Source organism: Adiantum capillus-veneris, chromosome 12, assembly GCF_014529385.1.
Source record: "Adiantum capillus-veneris isolate H3 chromosome 12, ASM1452938v2, whole genome shotgun sequence".
In the NCBI taxonomy this organism is placed as follows: Eukaryota; Viridiplantae; Streptophyta; class Polypodiopsida; order Polypodiales; family Pteridaceae; genus Adiantum; species Adiantum capillus-veneris.
Genome location: NC_140942.1, coordinates 60,301,632 through 60,321,582, shown reverse-complemented (window position 1 = coordinate 60,321,582; position 19,951 = coordinate 60,301,632). Strand labels below are relative to the sequence as shown.

The window sequence follows — 19,951 nt, the reverse complement described above, 5'->3', positions numbered from 1 at the left end:
AACTTCTAACCCTTAAGTTTGAGGGCGAGGGACCAGCCCCGATGGAGAGCGAAAGAACCACTCAGGTGACCAGGTCGTCACACAAACATGCCAGTGTGGTGAGGCAGCAAGACTAAGGAGTGAGTGATGATAGTTGGCCGAGGCGAACACCCAGCTTGTCTCTCTACTGCCACAGTCTGCCATCTATCTCTCTCTCTCTCTCTCTCTCTCTTCCTTCTTGTAAATTTCGAATTGAAACCGTACTACAAAATTTAGTGATTGTTTGGTTATCTGAGAGAAACTTGATTTTGTTGAATTATTCTTCTCATTAGAAGAACTACATGCCAATAGTCAAGAGTGTTATCTATGTGTGTATAGTTGAGTTACATTGAAATCTACCTACAAAATGTTTCAACTATAGCATTAAGGCCTTAACCACATCTACTGCGATGCAAACAGTTTGTTTGGCACCGCATTTTGACATTTCACTAGACATACCTACTTGAATCTAGGAAACTCCCAGATTTACCTTTATGGTAGTCCAAAGCACAATATGCAATGAGCTTCCCATTAACATCATCAATCCCTAGCTGTGGGTGTAAAGGTAGCAATCAATATATGCTTTCTCTCTCTCTCTCTCTCTCGGATAGTTTCCCACAACGCCTTATTAAAAAGGAAATGACACAACTAATCTACTACCTTTGGTGATAGAAAGGTTATACCGTATTCCTCTCTCTCTCTCTCTCTCTCTCTCACACACACACACACACTCACACACACACATACACACACACACACTCACTCACTGGTCTTGAGTTCAACTCTCCTCGTCGAATAGATCTTTAAGGTCTTTGGGGATAGTTTTATACAACATTAAAAATCCTCTCTCTCTCTCTCTCTCACAAGTATCGTAGATTGGCTAACCCAGCTCCCTCTTGAATAATGGGCCTTGAGTTCAACACTTGCCAAATATATCTTTGTCGTCACTTGGGTTTGTTCATGCGTCGTCAAACCCCCCCCCCCCCCCCCCCCTTTTTTCTTCTTCTAAACATTCTTTTGATATCCCCACTAACGTCGTCAAACCTTAGTTACGGATGTAGAGCTAAATATCAATATATGCTTGCTCTCTCATATTCAAGTGGTAGAATGGTTATCACCGTTCCCTCTTGAACACGATCTTTCAAGTTCAAGACTTCTCATAGGCTTTTGTGGTCTCTTGGGATTGTTTCCTACGTCGCAAGAAACTTTTCTCCTCCTCCTCCTCCTCCTCTCTCTCTCTCTCTCTCTCTCTCTCTCTCTCACACTCACAAGTGTGGTAGATTGGTTATGCCAATTCCCTCTTGAATAATAGGTCTTGAGTTCAACTCTCCTTTGTTGGATAGATCTTTAAGGTCTCTTGGGATAGTTTCCTACGACGTTAAAATACTCTTCCCCGGTGTGTGTGTGTGTGTGTGTGGGGGGGGGGGGGGGCGTGTGCTAATAACAAGAGGAAAATGGTATAACCTTTCTATCACCCAAGTGTGGTAGATTGGTTATGCCAATTCCCTCTTGAATAAGTTCAACTCTCCTTGTCGGATGGATCTTGCACATTCAAACTAGCTTTCATCACAATTTTAACCAAGACGAGTACTGCCGGCCGCCTTCGGCGGCCTCTCTCTCCCCTTCGCTCCGCCTCTGAGCTCTCTCTCTTTTTCGTTTCCCCACTTCTGGCTTACAGCCTTCATCTCGCAGAACGTGACATGTGTAAAGGGTCACGGCCTCCGCCATATTATGTTAGTAGATTGACACTTGCAAACCCTCAGGACCATCTACACATGCACATTTAAGAAGCTCGTTCATGGGATCGACGGCGCGGAACTGGGGCACGATCGGCGAGACGATCTGGATCGTCCGCGTGGCGGGGCCGGGCTCGGGGTAGGAGGTAAACTCGGGCGACGAATGGCGGGACGACGTGGCCGTGGGATGTGGGTGAGATGGCGACGGACGATCCACGTCGGCACGAATTATGACGGGGGGAAATCCGACGGGATCACCCGCCATGATTTTGAAGTGGGGTGTGTCACCTCACCTCACCTCAAGCAGTGAGGGGAGCCTGCAGGTCGTCCCGCGAAGGCGCACGGGTTGCTTTCACTTTGCACCTCGTAGTATAGCTTGCAAGATGGGCGTTCAACGTTGCCACCTCTGTTTTGGGGTGAGGGGGTGTTTCAGGGCATCGTGCAGGTCTGTCCAGGGGGTTTCAAGGGCATCGCGGGCAAGGGGGAGCTCTATCCAGGATTGCGCAGAGATGGCGGGCAAGGCGAAGAAGGGAGGGAGGACGGGAATGAGGGGTGCCTACTCGACACCTTCGCCAAAGAAGCCTGCTGGAAGGGCTGGGGGGGGAGCCAAAAAGCTGCCTGCGATGAGAGCCACGCGGTCGAGGGCGGGGCCAACGCCGGTTGAGGAGGTCAAAGAGGTGGGGGGGGAGCTCCTTCTTGCAGTGTCTCAGCCCGATGTTGTTCCGGAGCCTTCGCCGGTCAAGACTACTGCTGTGATCGGGGAAGGAAGAAGAAAGCGGGGAAAGGACCAAACAATGACGATGTTCCTCCATTGGCGGTTGTAGAACCGGAGCCATGCAAGCCTGTTGTTGCTGTTGTGACCAAGGAAGGGAAGAAGGGGGCTTTAAAGGCCCAACAGCCAGAACAAGTAAGACATTTCCCGGGTTTACCTGTGAATGTCTGGGTTTATCTGTGGACGTTTGGGTATATTTGTTCCAACGTGTGTAGGGTTTGAAGATTGCAACGCCTCAGGGCCAAGATGCTCCTCTGTCGGCGGATGTACCTCGAGAGGCGTGCCAAGGTGCTGCTTCAAAGAAAGCTCCAAAGGCCCCAAAGGCCCCAAAGGAGATCCAACGCACAAAACAGGTAGGACTCTTCCTGTAGATGCCCGGGTTTATCTGTCATTGCCCGAAGATTTGTGTGGTTTAAGGGAAATTTTTGCCTGCTGTTAAGTGTTCACATGTGCAGGGTTTGAAGAGGGCAACGCCTTTGAAGATTGATGCTCCTCTGTCGGCGGATGTACCTCGAGAGCCGTGCCAGTGTTGCTTCAAAGAAGGCTCCAAAGGCCCCAAAGATTGCAACGTCTTTGAATATTGCAATGCCACCGGGCCAAGATGCTTCTTTGTCGGCGGATGTACCTCGAGAGCAAGGCCAAGGCTCTGTTTTGAAGAAGGCCCCAAAGGTCCCAAAGGAGGCCCAACCAACAAAACATGTAAGATTTGTGCAGGGTCAAGATGCTCTTCTGTCATCGGATGTACCTCAGGAGCCATGCCAAGATGCTAGTATGAAGAAGGCCCTGGCCCCAAAGGCCCCAAAGGGGATCCAACCAACAAAACAGGTAGGAGAAATGCCTGGGTTTATCTGTCAGTGCCCGAGTTGCCTGGGTTTATCTGTTAGTGCCCGGGCTAGCTGTTAAGTGCTTAGGTGTTTAAGATGTGAAGGGTTTGAATCTGGTTAAAGGATCACACGCGTTGAAGGCTCAAAAAAGCGGTTAGTCAAAGGAGGTAAGCGACACAGCGGGTGGCCGACCAGGGGCTCCAAAGGCTCCTAAGGCTGCAAAGGAGGACCAACAAAACTAAAATGGTAGGACTGTGCCTGGGTTTATCTGTCAGTGCCCGGGTTTACCTGTCAGTGCCCGGGTATTGTGCAATTTTTTTGAAAATTGTGTCGGCTGTAAGGTGTCTACGGGTGGCAATGTGTGCTGGATATAATTGTGCTTGAAGGATCAAGTCCCTTGAAGGTTCAAAAGAGTGGTCAAGCAAAGAAGTTGAGTGGCACAGCAGGCTCCGAGCCACCCAAGACACAAGTATGCAACAAATGGCCCTAGGCAGACTATTGCAATGAAAGTGTGCCTTGCAAGTGTTTTTGGTCCTTGCACCCGGGTTTATGTCTGAGTGCATTGTCATAGGTGAACAAGAGAAAGGCCAAGGCCGATGTGAAAGAGAAAGAAGGTACGGCGGTCCCTGAGCAACAAGGTTGAAGAGGATGAAAGAGGTGGAAGTTCGTGATCCCATCGAGCGGAAACTTGTTGTTGATGAGGTAAGCCCCTCAAGTGTTGTGCAAGAAGCCAATGAATTGTATTTTTTTATCTTATGGTTTTCCTCTTCTTTGATAAAATGGTTAGGTCAAGGTGAAAGGGCACACGGGCAAAGGGCAGTTGGAGAAGGTGACGGAGGTTAAGATTGTTGTAAAGAGGGATGGTGTGAAGAATAAGGCTAAAAAGCATGTGGAGACGGGGCAAGAGGATGAAGGGCCGGTGGATAAGGCTCTTGCCCTTGTCGGATCTTCAAAGCGGCCCAAGCTTCAAGTAAAGAGAGCAAAACAATCAGGGGCAAGCTGTACTACCTCCACAACTGTGGTAAGAAGTCACGACATGGTGTGCACTCTCTCTTTCTCTCTGTCTAGTATTCTTATTGCCCAGGTTTACGTGTCACGCCATGGTGTGCAACTCTCTCTTTCTCTCTCTCTCTCTCTCTCTCTCTAGTATTTTATTGCCCGGGTTTACCTATCACGCCATGGTGTGCAACTCTCTCTCTCTGTCTAGTATTTTTATTGCCCGGGTTTATCTGTCACTGACTTGCTTTGCCTTTTATATTGTATTGGATGTAGACGCCTTATGTTGAGGTTATCAATGGGGGTAAGTTGGTGAGAATTTGTCGGGCTGAACCACCATGTCCGAGTCGGAACACTCTCATAGAGAAGCGATTACGGATGATTCAACACTTAAAGAAAGTACATGGGCTGGATGTCTTCATCCCTCAAAGGCTCGGAGTGTCAACAACGACGTGCCCAAGTCAAGTATACGAGATCAGGTACGGGCCCAACAACACTTTAATGATGTGAGTCGAAAGTTTGCAGTAAATCGCAAGAGGATTGAGGAGAGAGCAAAGAATAGGGCAGCCCTCACTTGGGACGTTCTTCCGCACAAGGCTCAAACGGCCATGAAGAAAGATACTTTTATCATGCAGTTTGTGGCCAACCACATGAAAACAATCGATCAAAGGGAAGAGGCAATGAAAAAGGAGATCAAGAGTCACGTGGAGGAAGGCTACGAATCTAGGATAAGTTCTATGGTCATAGAAGCCAACTTTACTATTTTAATCGGGTTTGTGTTTTTGTAAGTGCCCGGGTTTATTGTATGTCTGAGTTTAAATTAATCTGTTTTAATGCAGCGCCGGATCAAAGTGGGGACCTTGATTGTTCGTAGTGACGAGGATAAAAGTAGCGGGGGGAGTAGCGGAGGGAGTGATGACGAGTCTAACCAGGATGGGAGTGGGGATGATGATCCCGATTATGGTAGCGATGGGGATGCCGATGATGACGATGCTGGGAGTGACACAAGTGGTGGCGGTGATGACATAAGTGGTGCCGATGATGACGATGGTGGGGGTGACACAAGTGGTGGCAGTGATGACATAAGTGGTGGGAGTGACATCAGTGGTGACGGTGATGACGATGGTGGGGGTGACATAAGTGGTGGCGGTGATGACGGTGAGGATGATGGGACTGATGACGAGGATGACGGCGATGGAAGTGGCAAAGGGGACAGTGAGGATGGCGCCCAAGCTGTTAGTAGTGACAAGGATGAGGTGCAAGAGATTTTATCTTCACCTGCTTGAGATTGTTTTGAGTGACTATGTCGTTTGTATGATTTTGTTTCACATACTTATCAGCTCTAACATGAAATGTGAACTTTTCATTCTCTCCTCGGCTTATGCTAGGTGGTTAAAACAATTTTGTGTTAATTTTTTTTTGGGTTGACATGTTATCCACGTTTACATGTTCGGATGTTAAATTAAGTTTGGGTTTATGGATTGCCTGGGTTGATATGTGTAACAGGTTTACTTTATCGGTTATCAAAATGCTGTTTGTATGAACTTGCATCACATACTCATCAGCTTTAGCATGCAATGTGTTGGCTTTCCCTTCTCTCTCTTGGCTTAAGCTATGAAATTAAGTTGCTTCATAGTTTGAATAGTGTGCCTTGGGTAGACATCCATGGTATGTGTGAAAGCTTGTGAAGTGCGTAGATTTTGAGGTTGTATTTGCAAGTTGTGTTGTTTGGTATCACGGCAAATTTCACCATATGGTTTGAAAGCCTCTCTCTCTCTCTCACACACACACACACACACACACACACACACACACACACACGAAAACTCATCCAATGTTTTATGAGGCCTCCTCGTGTTTTATGTTTTGGTGCGTTAGTCATGCATTTGGTTTTCCTAGAACAAGTTTCAAAAAAAACATTGACATTGCCATTGTGCCTAAGCTATTAGTAGTGGTAGAAGTATTAGTGCTCGTAGTGAAAATCCACAATGATGATGGTAGAAAGAGGAAAGGAAGATGCTGCCAAGAGTATAAGACAATCATACTAGAAGGACAAATCTCTTCTCCACTTGTATCACGTACATTTCTACAACTAAACTATGTTGATGTCTCTCTCTCTCTCTCTGTGTGTGTTTGGACCTAATTAGTCTAATATTAACATAAAAAATTATTATTGTATAACTTAAATCTAACTATATAGACACTACAATCTCTATCAAAGTTGAGAAAAACTATACACTTAATAGTTGCACAAGAAATACAATCCTAAGAGGGCATCGAGAATGAACTGCCACATAAAGAGGTAGCCCATGGTCAATTAAAATAGGTATGGAATTAAGTGTATAAAGCAGAATATTTTAGGGAAGGTAATGAGTCAAAATTCTCCATCACAAGACAAGAAGTAGTGCCGATAGGTTGAGCAAAACCCAAAACAGGTATAAGGTTGATTGAAAGAAAAACAAAAAGTCTATCATGTTGTACAAAGTAAGAATAGTCCACTCCTTTACCACCATAATAATAAGTTTAAAACTTGCCTTATTCAAGTGAAAAGAGATGGTAGGTGATTGAGAGGTCCAAGAATAGTACAAATAACCAAACATGGGATACAGATAAACCCGGGCAAAACAGCGAGACAAGAGGCAGATGCTTATTGCTCAGTTTCAAGTGAAAAGATATGGTAGGTGATTGAGAGGTCCAAAAATAGTACAAATAACCAAACATGGGATACAGATAAACCCGGGCAAAACAGCAAGGCAAGAGGAAGATGTTTATTGCAGGGTTTTACAAAAGTACAATTCGATGAGCTGATGCCAATACTCCATGCATGGTTTCCCCATCATCGAACTTCAGATCAAACAAATGCTCATCGTCATTGTTTGGTCCGCATACCACGAATGTAACAAGGCATTCATAAGCATCAGACCCATGAAACAACAAGGCTTGTCGGCCTATCAATGCTCCTAGCTTTTCTTGAGCTCTTAGCCGTGGAGTCATAGGCAACAATGCATTGCAAGTGTGGCATGTATCGACCCCCTCGTCCACCAAGAAAGTCTTTGTGCAACAATGATGACAGTAAACCCGCCTTTGCGAAGCAAACCGAACTCGCTTACGGCCCCTTTGATGCTTATGTCGCAAGGCACCCGTTTGTCTAGCAGGCCGTGTGGGCACCATGATTTGCATATTTACTCCTTCTGGCCTAGGTTGGCCATGCCCAAGTCGAGTGGCAGTTACATGTGCCTGTACTTGTGTTATACTTCCCTTCTTTGGAAAATCGCTCTCCATGGGTGCTCTTTGAGCAAAGAGGCCAACACATGCTGCTTGCACTTGCCCCACCAATGACAAGATCTTTGAGTCACTATATGATGGAATGCCCTCTTCAATGTTGTGCAAGAGTGCTTTTAGCTCGTCAATGCATTGGGTCAAAACTTGTGTTGGAGGAGGCTCTACATCGATGGTAGTATCCTCAAACTGTTCAGGATCGTGCTCGATGACTAGCTCTTGGGCTGTGTCAATGATGGGTAGAATATGGCTAATATGAGAAAAGAAGTCCCTTAAGATGAGTCGCATTCCATACAGATGCTTGCAGTTGCTAAACCAATCTGGGCAGTCACAATATGCCGACTGTATACTAACTTGATACCATGTGCCTGTGGGGATGACATGCTCAAGACCTTAAATAAGAGTGCAGATTCATCGATAACTTGAATCGTCGATGGGTCATTTGCATATCTCCTTAAGATTTCTTCACCTCGTGCAAGTCTTGTGGTCTGCAGCCGATCGTTTCCATAAATGTTGTGCTTTCCAGAGTCAACTACACAAAATATACAGTGATCAGCTTCAGAAGCAATCTAGACACAGATAAACCCAGGCAACCATATAAACCTATACCATAGTATAAACCCAGGCAACCATATAAACCTACACCATAGTATAAACCCAGGCACAAATGCAAGTCTTCATGCAAACGAATAATTCTACTAGGCAATCATAGAAAAACCCATTGCCTTTGCTTTGATTAATATGAAAAGAAAATATTATACCAATCTCTTGCTTCTAATGAAAGAACTCGATAACAGTGCCACCCATTCGTGTCCCGGTGTTGGAGTCACCCACCAGGGCATGCAATACATCCAAGGTTGATCGATTGATCCTTGCATCTAGAAGCGTGTATTTCACATACTGCCATAGTCGCTTGACCAAATTGGTAGTGTCCACATGCCCATGTGGAAATAAACGACCATATTTTGTCCGCATGCGTCGCCAGATGCATGTCTTTGCGGCCCAACCATTGCAGATATACCTTACAATATTAGGGTGGCCTTCACATTCTATCAACAACTGGGCGTACCGAGCCTCGAAGTTGTCCTCTGTACCACATCGCATTAGATTTTCCATTGATGCATATAGGGTTTCACGGATCTCTTAGGAGCCTGCAAAAAAGTGGGCAGGCATATCAAGAAACATATACGAGATAATCTATAGTTCACCCATATCAGCCCACGTCCACATAGATAAGCTCTCACACATAGAAAAACCAAGGCACTGACAGATAAACCCAGGCACTAACAGATAAACCTCTAACACACAAATAAACCCACGTACACATATACAAAACCATATTACAAACCTGTGGAAGCAAGTGCTCCACCCATGCTTTCTTGGTATGGAACCAAGATAGCAAGACAATACATGCAACTTGTTGAGTTGTCCCATCTTTGTCCACCTCCCAACAAGATTGATCAGCATGAACAACTTTATTGATGGCCAATAATGAAGTCATACACTTGTCAATCACCAATGCTCGAGGGCGAATGTTGTTCATTCTGTGGAACACAAGCCTCAGTGTCACTTGCAAAGCAATGCTTTCTTGAGATGTTCCTACATCATGTGTGCACAACATAAACCACAAGGGTAAACCAATTCCATTTTGATTTGGCAATACGGCTGCATAGAGTGGCATCCCAAAAACATTTGTTTTGAATGTGGAGTCTATTGCCCAACCATTGTTCGTTGAGAAACGCATGCACATGCCGAGCATCCAATCATCCTGAATAATGAGTATGAATGGCCTTTCCATCTCATCGAAGGCATCCGGGTTGTAGGGTTGACAATAGAGAACTTTGTTTTGCTCTTTATAAACCTAGGCACTACCCCAAAATAAACCCAGGCACCATGACAGATAAGCCCATACAAACCTATGATTATCCCAGCAAGGAGACATTCAGGGCTTTATTTACCTTCGGATCGGAGCTGATATGCCATCATTTGAATTTCCTTTGGTATCATGAAGAATCTATGTGACACTTGCTCTATCGGCAATGCCATATTGAAGTGAAATAGCTCCTTGGAGACACTCATCTTTCCGACATGGCAACATGTTCCAACGTCAAACAAATCTTCCATGCATCATTTCCTCACAGTAGGATGCACCGGCAAGTGATAAAGATCCTCACGTGATCCCGGCACATGACCTTTGTGCCCAACATGAACCCTTATCCTTACACTTTCCTTTATATCATAGACGCGTTGAATGACGATAGTAAACGGGCATCCACACTTCTTTGATGTGCGCAGTCTTCGATGATCATGGCCCTTTCTTCGTGCCTCCCCATTGCGATGACACACAAGTTGAATGAAGCCCCTCGACGACGATGATTGCCGCTCTACCAATCTAGCCTTGTGCTTGATGGCAATAGCGTTGATCACATTTTGAATATCATCCATCGGCACTGTATGTTCCTCAACACCACCTTCATCCTTGCCGGGACTCTTTTGTCTGTCTTGTAAACCCGGGCAATTTTATGTGGAAGTGGTGTCATGGCTCTCCAATTCCCCCAACCCGGGCAACGATGCACAATCACACAAGTCCAAAAACTCCTTCACATAAGCAAGTGGGATTCCATGCTGTCTAATACTTGTGCACCATGTACATGCAATGGATGCCATCGTTGCTCGCAAGCATAAATGGTCGATTGAGTGGCATGCGGAAACAATGCTTTCCCAATCTTCTATACATGCAATCAACTTTCCATTCCCAATAACAAGATGCAAAGATCCACCTTGGTCAACCATTACGTGGAGTGAATCCCTTATTCTTGCCCATTTTTTCAAGTCTAGCACACCTCGCTTGTCATGGGCTTTGAGAGTACTTATGGTAATCGTTTGGCCACTTTCGATAGAAGCTATCATAAGCCCGTATGTTTGTCTATCAAAAGCAAAGTACCTAGTTGATGCAAAAGCAAATGCATCCAAACACCCACTTTGATGCTCTTCAAAGAACTCTTTCACCTCATCCATATCAATTGAGTTTCCATCCGAAGCGCCAATCGCCCCCCCCTCGGACTCGTTCCAAGCACCATCAAGCTCCCCGAAGCTCTCATTGCCTTGTAGCTGCAAGAGCAACCCATTCAGATCCCACCCCCAAGCCCCCCCAACTGTTGCCCCTCCACTGGAGGAGGCGTGCGTCTTCGTCAACACAAAACACCCGCCTGCACCCCCTGTTCAGAAGCCCGGGTTTACCCCTACACTTGCTCTATTGCACGACCTTCCCCAATTCAAATATGAAACTGGCCCGCCACCCCACCTTGCATGAAGCAATCCTTTCGGCGCCCTAACTGACAATCATTGTCCGCGCACGGAAAGCCACCCCGGCCACCCACCTGCCCCTTTATCCACGTGGCACCTCGTCGCCCGAGGCCACGTCACCCGCCCGACATCACGTCGTCCCGCCATTCGTCGCCCGGGTTTACCTCCTACCCTGAGCCCGGCCCCACCATGCGGACGATCCAGATCGTCTCGCCGATCGCGCCCCAATTCCGCGCCGTCGATCCCATGGACGAGCTTCTTAAATGTGCATGTGTAGATAGTCCTGAGGCTTGCAAACTTACCTCTCCCACCACGATCTGGGCTCTTTATTGCAATTCTCATCAACCACAATCCTTGGGTATCAAGAATCACTTTTGAGCCCCACCCATAGTAAATCACATGTATCTTTGGTCCCATAAATCATAATTGACTTTCGAGGATGATATTACAATCTCTCTCTTGCTCTCTCTCTCTCTCTCTCTCTCTCTCTCTCTCTCTCACACACACACACACACACACACACACACACACACACACACACACACACCAGTGATAGGATTTGACGCCCATCTGCCCTTCTTAAGGCATTTTGCCGGTCGTATGAAGGCCAAAGTTTTTTTGAGTATGTCATTGGAAGGGCTTGTTCAAAAATTATCCTTCTATAGAGAAGGGTGAACAAATAGAGTACATGTCAATGGAAGGGCTAATTAAAAAACATTTTATATATATGTTAATGCTCATTTACAATATCTATATGTATACTGGTTATACTAATTGACAGAATATAATATCTTGCCTTGTAAATTATGCGAAATTTTCTCATTGGAAGGGCAAACTGAAAATAGACCCTACAACCCATCTTTTGAAAGAATAGGCTGCCCTTCAAATCCTAACACTGACACACACACACACACACACACACACACACACACGAGCATACATCAACACAAAGTTCTCAGTACTGCCTTCAGTTAAAAAAGTTTATAAAGCTGTTGATTCGGCATAAAAACGACTACAGATGGAAAGAATCAACGTGATATCAACCGTTCTTAACTCAATCGTGGTAAAAAAAAAAAATCAACCTTGTCCAGTGACTTCAATTAGTTTGGGGCTCAAACAGAAAGTGAAACATAAAGGTTTCCATTACTGTAACAAGGCTCGCAGGCATTGATGGGAATAACCGTCCAAGCCCTGTGTGTCTGTCTCTGGTTATCCCAGATTCCTCTTGAATAACAGGTCTTGAAATCAAGACTCGTTGGATAGATGTTTGAGGTCTCTTGGGACTTTTCTAAAAACTTGCATTCATAAAAAATTTCCTGATTGCAAGTACTAGGTAGGCATGTCAGATGATGAAATTAGAAGAAATTTGAGGCGGAAAGGAAACACTTCTGAAGGCTGAACCTCCGACCTCAAAAAAATAATTTAGGCATGGGAAGGAAACACCTGCAGCTAAATCTCAAAGATAGTCTTTGAGCAATCAGCTATCTGCCTCGCTGTCTACTCTGTGAGGACCTCGAAAAAAACGATCTTTCATCCTGGCGCAAAAAATTCGAACCCACATGAGCTTTGCGAGGAAAAAATAATACCTTAGCAGGTAGATGTTTGACATGTTCATCAAACACATCCAAAGAAGAAGAAAATTACACCTACTTTCCTTCCAAATGCGAGCCGCCTTGGGAGATTATTCACAAATTGAATTCTGATCCACACTTCATTTCCTAACTTGAACACCAGAAAAGCGACAAATGCACCTGCCGCACCGATCAGAGCCCCATAGCCAATAGCAAAACCTTGCCAAAAGGTAACATTTCATATACAATTATAAATTCCGAGGCATCTTTAGATGACGATCCCATGACAGAGAAAAATGCACAGAAACTCGAAGCAAGAAAACAAAATGACAGTAAATGAGGAAACGACGGCGCTGTCAGACATAGCTAAAATGCAGGAAGATGCCGGTATTGCACATACAAATAGGACCCACAATGCAAAACAACGAGAGATGTGGGAATACAAGCAGAAAAGATAGGTGGAAGGGCACCAGTAGATGTGGCAACGGCAAGGCCGATGAGGGCACCAGAGGTGATGGCTCCTAAAGGAACCAGACAGGCAGAGACCAGCGATCGCAAAGCTCGATAGAGGCGGGTGGAGACGATGCGCCACACCAAGCGCAGTACTACACGGCGTACGCAAAGCTTAAACCTGCGCCATAGCCCTGCCATCTGGCATCCCTCTTCACAGTCTTCCGCTCCAGCAGCGACATGTTGAAATGCCGGAAAGAGACAAGCACTTGCAAGCTGTCAATTAAACAATCACTCCATCTGTATATTCTCTCTCTCTCTCTCTCTCTCTCTCTCTCTCTCTGCGCGCCCCCGCTCTATTTGGGCCTTGGCAAAATACATTTAATGTTTTACTACAAAAATGTGGCTTGAATCTCGGGCCACAAATGAAATTTTACTCCGAGAACCCTCCAATCTTTTTGTGTTTGTGTGCTCGTTGTCTGCAGGCGATAGAGAGAGCGAGAGCCTCATGACTAATTGACACCATCTTGTCAAGTGGGATCTACGGTCCAACATCTTCGAACAATGTGGACTGTCCATTTATTTTCAAGAATAAAAAGATTCCGATCGGCTGGGCCCCTGCGACTCGAACCCTCCACCTACACAACTGGAGGCCACGATTCACCCATTAAGCTATCGCACGCCACTTGAAATGGAGGTGTGAACATAGAATGATATAGCAAAAATGACGGGGTGGAGATCACATGGTGTTCACTTGGAGATCACTTTGGGATGGACGGGGTCACACTGCAATCACTTTGGGATAGTCGGGGTCACACTGTAATCACTTGGTAATGGGTGGGTCACAAGGTGATCACATGTAGATTGGGATTCACACGGGGATCACTTGGCGGTCACTTGATGTTCATATCAAATTTACTTGGGGTTCGCTTTAATTGTGATCACATGGTGATCGCTTAAGGATTAAACCGCTATCGGACGATGCAAAACCGATCCCGCCGCCCCCAATTAATAGCGAGTGTAGATCCCACCTGACACAAGTGGTGTCAATTAGTCACGAGGGATAGAGAGGGCTTTTCTGTTACAACGTGGGTACCCACAACCTCTCTCTCTCTCTCTCTCTCTCTCTCTCTCTCTCTTCTTCTTCTCCTCCTCCTCTGTCTCTTCCAATAGTACCATTCGTCCCTGTGGACGCCTTGTTGGCCCGATGAAAGAAGCCAAATCTGTAGTTAAACAAAAAGGGGGTGGAATGCTAAATTGGTTGTTACCAGATGATCAAGATATAGAAGAATGGAATCTGGGTTTGGAGTTAAATTCTAAGGTAGTAAAGATCAATAAGCATCTTAAAATGCTTGAGGTGCTTGCTGTGCTTGTCGACTAGTGAGCTTGAGGGTGCTTGTGGGAACACTACCCAAGCTTGAGGTGCTTTGTCATGCTTGCTGACCAAGGTGCTTGAGGGTGAGGTGTTCAAAAACTCAAATCCAATCCCTACTCAAGAGGGGGCGAGCCCTAAAGCTAGGGGGATGAGAGAGAACACACACATCCACACTTTTTTTTTTGTAAATCTGCTTTGATTAATTTACAAGTGGGAAACCTCAAAACGAGGAAAACCCACGAAAAGAAAAGGATACAAAACACGGAGCACTATGAGGCTCCGAAGGCTAGAAACAATCAAAATAAATCCTGTAGGTTTCAAGAGTGATGTCTCCAGTGTCATAGGCAAATGCAGTGCTTGACCAATTGATAATTTGAAATAGGGAAAGGGGTCAACAAGAGTGCCCTGGAACATTAAGGAGTTCCTATGATGCCAGATGGCCCACATAGTCCAAAATCTGACCCAGGTGAAGAACATCGCAAACTGAGATTGCTATGACCGAAGCACCCCAAAAAGCCAAAATCGTCTGTGAAAAGAGCCGGAAGGAAAACGCAGCCGAAGTGCAGTCGACACTTGCCGAATGAAGGCTCTGGAGTGATGACAACACCACAGTAAGTGTGGCACAGTCTCTTCAGCTTCAAGGCATCTGGGGCAGCAAGAAGGCGCACTATGCCGAGCATGCAACACACTGCTACCAGGTAGAGCTCCCACCAAGCACCGCCACAAAAAAACACGTTCCTTCAAAGGCAGATGACTCTGCCAAATACGAGACAATGTGTGTTGCCACCACAAGGATGACTCGGAAAGCGACCATAGCTGATTACCCCGATGCACAATCCATACATCAGACTGAAGGATGGCATAGACACTGGCAGCTGAGATGCAGTCCAATCTAGGAGTAGCAAGATTCCAATCAGAGAAGCGAGAGTCGTCATCCAGAGGAGGAATGGGTGAATGAGCAGCAAGCATGTTTTGAATCTCCCGCCAGAGAGGAGAATAGTGAAGACCCAACCGGAAGCGGGAGACAGCATCAACGAAAGAAAGAACATAACCCGAGTCATCAACCACCTGATGCACCTGACAGATTCCTTTTTGGGAAAGAAAATATACTTGGCGAGGAGACCGTTGAACCAAAGTCAAAGCAAAAAACCCTGCTCCAATGCAGACTCTCCAAGCGAAGAGAGCTACCCCCAGAGGATTGTCAACCATCCCAAGCCAAATGCGAAGTGACAACCTTCCAGTCAACAATTAGAGAAGAAGTAAAGGGACATCCAGGAATGTGTCCTTCAAGCTTCCCAAAAACAACATCCCAATAAGTCAGTTTCCAATGACCAAAATAAGGGGTGACAATGTGCGCACATAAATGTGTGACCATGAGAGCCCAGGGTTGCTGCTGCTCCACCAAAACTGGCAACAACATAGCTTTCTGAGCCAGAAGTTGACGTCTCAAGTCCAAAATATTCAACCCTCCAAGCCGCTTGGGACAACACAGCTTGTCCATAGATAGAAGCCGAATGCCCCTCTTGGTAGGCGAGGTCCGCCAAAAATGTTCTAAAATATTGGACATGAGAGACTGCAAGCGCAACCGAGGCCAGGATAACAAAGGCAAGTAAAACTGCACATAAGCCACAAGGATGCATTGGACAATCCTGAGACGCACATGAAGTGGCCACGTGGACAATTCCAATAATTCAACTTGGAATGTAGACGTTGGAGAACCCAATCCATTTTCTTCATAGCTGATACATTTCAACCCAGCGGATAACCCAAATGGCGAACCAGAACATGGGGAGGAACAATCTCCCTAGGCCACAATATGCCAGTCACACTCTTTCAGAGGCAATAGCTTGGATTTGCAAAAGTTAACTTTGAGACCTGCTACCAATCCAAACAAGTGAAAAGTATGCATAATCTGTTGTACATCATCATAGTTATTACGAGGCATGAACAAAGAGTCATCCGCATAAGCCTGACAGCAAACTGCCGACCAGAAGGTAAAGTAAGGCCATGTAACCTACCAATGGCGGTCAAGGAATCCAAATACATAAACAAGGGATGAGTAGCGATCGCATAAAGCAAAGCACTCAAAGGGCAGCCTTGCCTTACCGACCGTCCCAAAGGCCAAGATTTTGTGAGAGAACCATCCAGCAAGCCTGCAGAAGTACTGTATGCAGACAAGAAAAGCACGACACGGTATAGCCTAGGCCCAAAGCCCAAATGTCACATGGTATCCGCAATGTAATCCCAAAGAACATTATCAAATGCCTTTTCAATGTCACGCGCGCACACGCACACACACACACACACACACACACACACACACACACACACACACACACACACACACACACACACACACACACACACACACACACACACACACACACACACACACACACACACACACACACAAGGAAAGCCCAAGCCTCAAGAGGCAGCAAGGACACATTCAAGCCCCTACCCATGTTGCCCTCATGGTGTGCTTAAAGCCTATTGGTTGGCCTCCCAAGGGGTCCAATGATAAATTAGTTTTTTTTTTTTCATTTACCAAGTCCTCTCTCTCAAAGGGGAAAGGGGGACACTTGTCCCAAGGCTACCCTTGTTGCTTGATATACCTCTTGTATGTGATTGGCTAGGCATGGAAGGTGCAATGAGCTTCAAGCATGAGCTACAAGGGGGGGTTGACCAAAGCAAGAAGGGGGGTTTCTTGGGGGGTATACTCTCCCACACACACGCACACAAACTCTCATTGTGTGAAGTGGAAAATGCAAGAGCTCCATCTCCTTCTCCAAGCTAGTAGAGAAGTTGAGAGCCTACACCAACACTCTTGGTTAGGAATGCAAATCCAACCAAGAGCCATGCTTCAATGCGTAAGCTTTCCATCTTCTCCATCTTCATTACTATGCTATTATGTATGCTAGCAAGAAGAGTGATGATAAGTGAGGAACTATTTCTTTTTCCTATGGAATGTTTCTTCTTCCTCATCCCTACCCTCATTCCCCGCTAGAGCTCTCTCCACCTTCGAATGTGTTTGAGGCCTTGGGACTGAGGATTTAGATAGTTAATGCTTTTTTCAAAGTTTATGTTATGCTCGTGATGCATGAAGCTTTCCATCTTCATTGCATCACCTATTGGATCGAGTGCAGGAGCAAGAAGAGAGAGTGAGAGGGAGAGAGAGAGCACGACACAGGGATGTGGGGTGGAGATCCCAAATCTCAATGTATGAGAACAGTGTGAGAATGAGTGAGAGATCCTTATTTCTTTGTATGTATAAAGAATAAGGAGATAAGTGTGGACGGCTGGAGACTGGCCGATGGATACGACAAAGCACGATGAGGCACACCGCCTTTATCTAACATTATCCCACTAAAGATTGTGTGCCAATAAGTGGCGAGAAGAATAGCCTACAAATAGTATATACAAGACGTGGAGAAGACGGCTCTCAACCTATGCCCACTGGCTCACTCCAAACATGTGAGTGCATTTGTAACCAGTCTAGTGGAAATGCAACACATGCATACCACTAGGGCTAGATCCAGGATGACACTCCTAATGCAGGTATCAAGTTACAACCTGCATGGCTCCACAATGCACAATGCCAATGTCAGTCATCTCACAACTGACAACTCTCACTGCAAATGCACCAACCGCATAAGCAAGATCAGGTCTTGAGACCAAAACGTCAGACATGAGAGACCCAAAAGCCAAAAAAACATGCACTATGTGTGCCAACCTATCCCTATCAGCAACCTCAGTGCAAATATGCATTCTCATCAGGAACCACCTGACTATGCATCACCATGTTAGCATCGTTTGGCAAAGGCATATCTGTTGAGAATGATTGAAAAATTGAAAGATCAGCACCACTGCAATCAGACACAGCTATTTGAAGGACACTGCCACCCTCGAGTGTATCAGACACATAATAGAACAATGCATCGGTCTCTAGCTCAATTGATGTCACGTGAACTCATGACTGACCAAGTTGTGCATCCCTAGAGATACCAGTGTCTGCATGAATGTAACCACAAGACAAATGCACAACCTGCTCTCCATGCAGCACATATGCAAAATAGACACGTCTTGTCTCTCGCTCCAAACATGGCTGCAAATACACAGATACTACACCGTCTCGTGTGTCAGAAATATGAAAAGGGTATACCAAAACACTCCTAGCACCTTTCGCTATCACCAGTGATCGCCTATGCATCTAAAATGACCTCTCTCCAAGCAGTACACAATGTCCACTACTCTGCAACTGATGCACTAAAATGAGACTCTGGCTGAGTCCTGGTATAACGTACATCTCGTAAGCCTAAGCAATGCACTGCTAGGTAAAGACATGCATGCATCTCCAGCACCCTCCATGTCATATGATGAACCATCAGCAAACTTCACACAACCAAGTCTCCCACTAGAGAAAGAGCAAAACAAATCACGACGTGGCATCACGTGAAAAACTAAATGCTCGTCTAGTAGAAAACGCGTAGACAATGTGCTATAGCAAGACACAAAGTAGTCTGAAGGCAAGCTAGACTCAAAAATGACATGCCCATCACATGTATACTTTCTAACATATGTCCTCATAGTAGCACCATGCATTTGCCTCTTCCGCTTCCTCATATGGCTGAAGCAACGATGCCTAATATGCCCATCTTGGCCGCAGTGCCAACATGTAAGTCACGATCGTGAGCGAGAACCACCTTTAACCTGAAGTGTCTCCATATCCATGCCAGAACTATGGCAAACAATGCTCAAGTTCACAAGACTCTCCCGAGAGCAAACCACTGTCTGAAGCAAAGAAGGTGAGCAAATGGTCAAGCTCACTAGCCTTTGTAAGTCGCGATTATGAGCGAGAACCACCTTTAACCTGAAGTGTCTCCATATCCATGCCAAAACTATGGAAAACAATGCTCAAGATCACAAGACTCTCCCGAGAGCAAACCACTGTCTCAAGCAAAGAAGGTGAGCAAATGGTCAAGCTCACTAGCCTCTGTAAACAGGCTTACAGATCACAAGACTCTCCCGAGAGCAAACCACTGTCTCAAGCAAAGAAGGTGAGCAAACGATGAAGCTCACTAGCCTCTGTAACAGGCTTACATATCTTGCAAAATTTTGGTAGAGTCTCCTTTGTAACTGGAGCAAAAAACTCAACTAATGAATCGCAATGGAGACAACGACTAATGCCCAAATGGCCAATCCGGGAATGTACTTGTTCGGAATCACCTCACAAAGTCATACACAAAGGCAAACCACTCTAGCCAGAGTATCACTCAACGATGCCACAAATGACATACATATGTGAGTGAAAAACTACTACCAAAATGTGTCAATGAATGAACAATGTGCTAGAAAACCGTATCATACACAACCTGAGTAAAAGTGGGAGTCAAACTCAACCACTATCAAGAGTAACAAGAACTGTACTTGTAGAGTAACACAAGCTCGTGTATGGCTGCAAATAAGTCCCAAAACAACCCCAAATTCATCTCTCAAATAGCTGAAGAAACATGTCACAACTGTGCCGCAAATTAGCTTGCAATTGAGCCATACATAGGCAGATGCAAAGAGGGAACGATGGATAAAAATTTCAGCTCACAAATGACCCTCAAACCTGCCTATAA

At 45.6% G+C, this 19,951-nt stretch overlaps 2 protein-coding genes and 2 pseudogenes across 3 annotated transcripts; 1 reads left to right on the top strand and 3 right to left on the bottom strand.

Moving 5' to 3' along the window:
- The first annotated feature begins 2,017 nt into the window (after positions 1-2,017).
- LOC147445800 (uncharacterized) lies at positions 2,018-5,632 on the top strand (annotated as a pseudogene).
- A 1,338-nt stretch (positions 5,633-6,970) lies between these two features.
- On the bottom strand, positions 6,971-8,168 carry LOC147445799 (uncharacterized). The gene has a single exon (XM_086525182.1). The coding sequence runs from the start codon at positions 7,911-7,913 to the stop codon at positions 7,128-7,130; it is 786 nt and encodes a 261-aa protein (XP_086381308.1). The 5' UTR covers positions 7,914-8,168; the 3' UTR covers positions 6,971-7,127.
- Positions 8,169-8,949: 781 nt separating this feature from the next.
- Positions 8,950-10,535, bottom strand: LOC147445798 (uncharacterized; annotated as a pseudogene).
- A 1,515-nt stretch (positions 10,536-12,050) lies between these two features.
- Positions 12,051-13,256, bottom strand: LOC147445797 (uncharacterized). 2 transcript variants are annotated; one of them, XM_086525184.1, is made up of 3 exons: positions 12,973-13,256; positions 12,578-12,721; positions 12,051-12,466 (listed from the first exon to the last, which is right to left on the bottom strand). In XM_086525184.1, the coding sequence occupies exons 1-3, from the start codon at positions 13,151-13,153 to the stop codon at positions 12,462-12,464; spliced, it is 330 nt and encodes a 109-aa protein (XP_086381310.1). In that variant the 5' UTR covers positions 13,154-13,256; the 3' UTR covers positions 12,051-12,461. The 2 variants fall into 2 exon arrangements, with proteins under 2 accessions (XP_086381310.1, XP_086381309.1); XM_086525183.1 differs by having other exon boundaries at positions 12,582-12,721; positions 12,973-13,246.
- Positions 13,257-19,951: the final 6,695 nt, after the last annotated feature.

Excerpts from the sequence above, each read along its gene's own strand:
- LOC147445799 (XM_086525182.1), bottom strand. The coding sequence starts at position 7,913 with ATGCGACTCATCTTAAGGGACTTCTTTTCTCATATTAGCCATATTCTA.
- LOC147445797 (XM_086525183.1), bottom strand. The coding sequence starts at position 13,153 with ATGGCAGGGCTATGGCGCAGGTTTAAGCTTTGCGTACGCCGTGTAGTA. Across the intron at positions 12,722-12,972 it reads TGCCGTTGCCACATCTACTG|GTTTTGCTATTGGCTATGGG; the intron begins GTGCCCTTCCAC and ends CCTTTTGGCAAG. Across the intron at positions 12,467-12,581 it reads GGCTCGCATTTGGAAGGAAA|GATGAAAGATCGTTTTTTTC; the intron begins GTAGGTGTAATT and ends TTTTTGCGCCAG.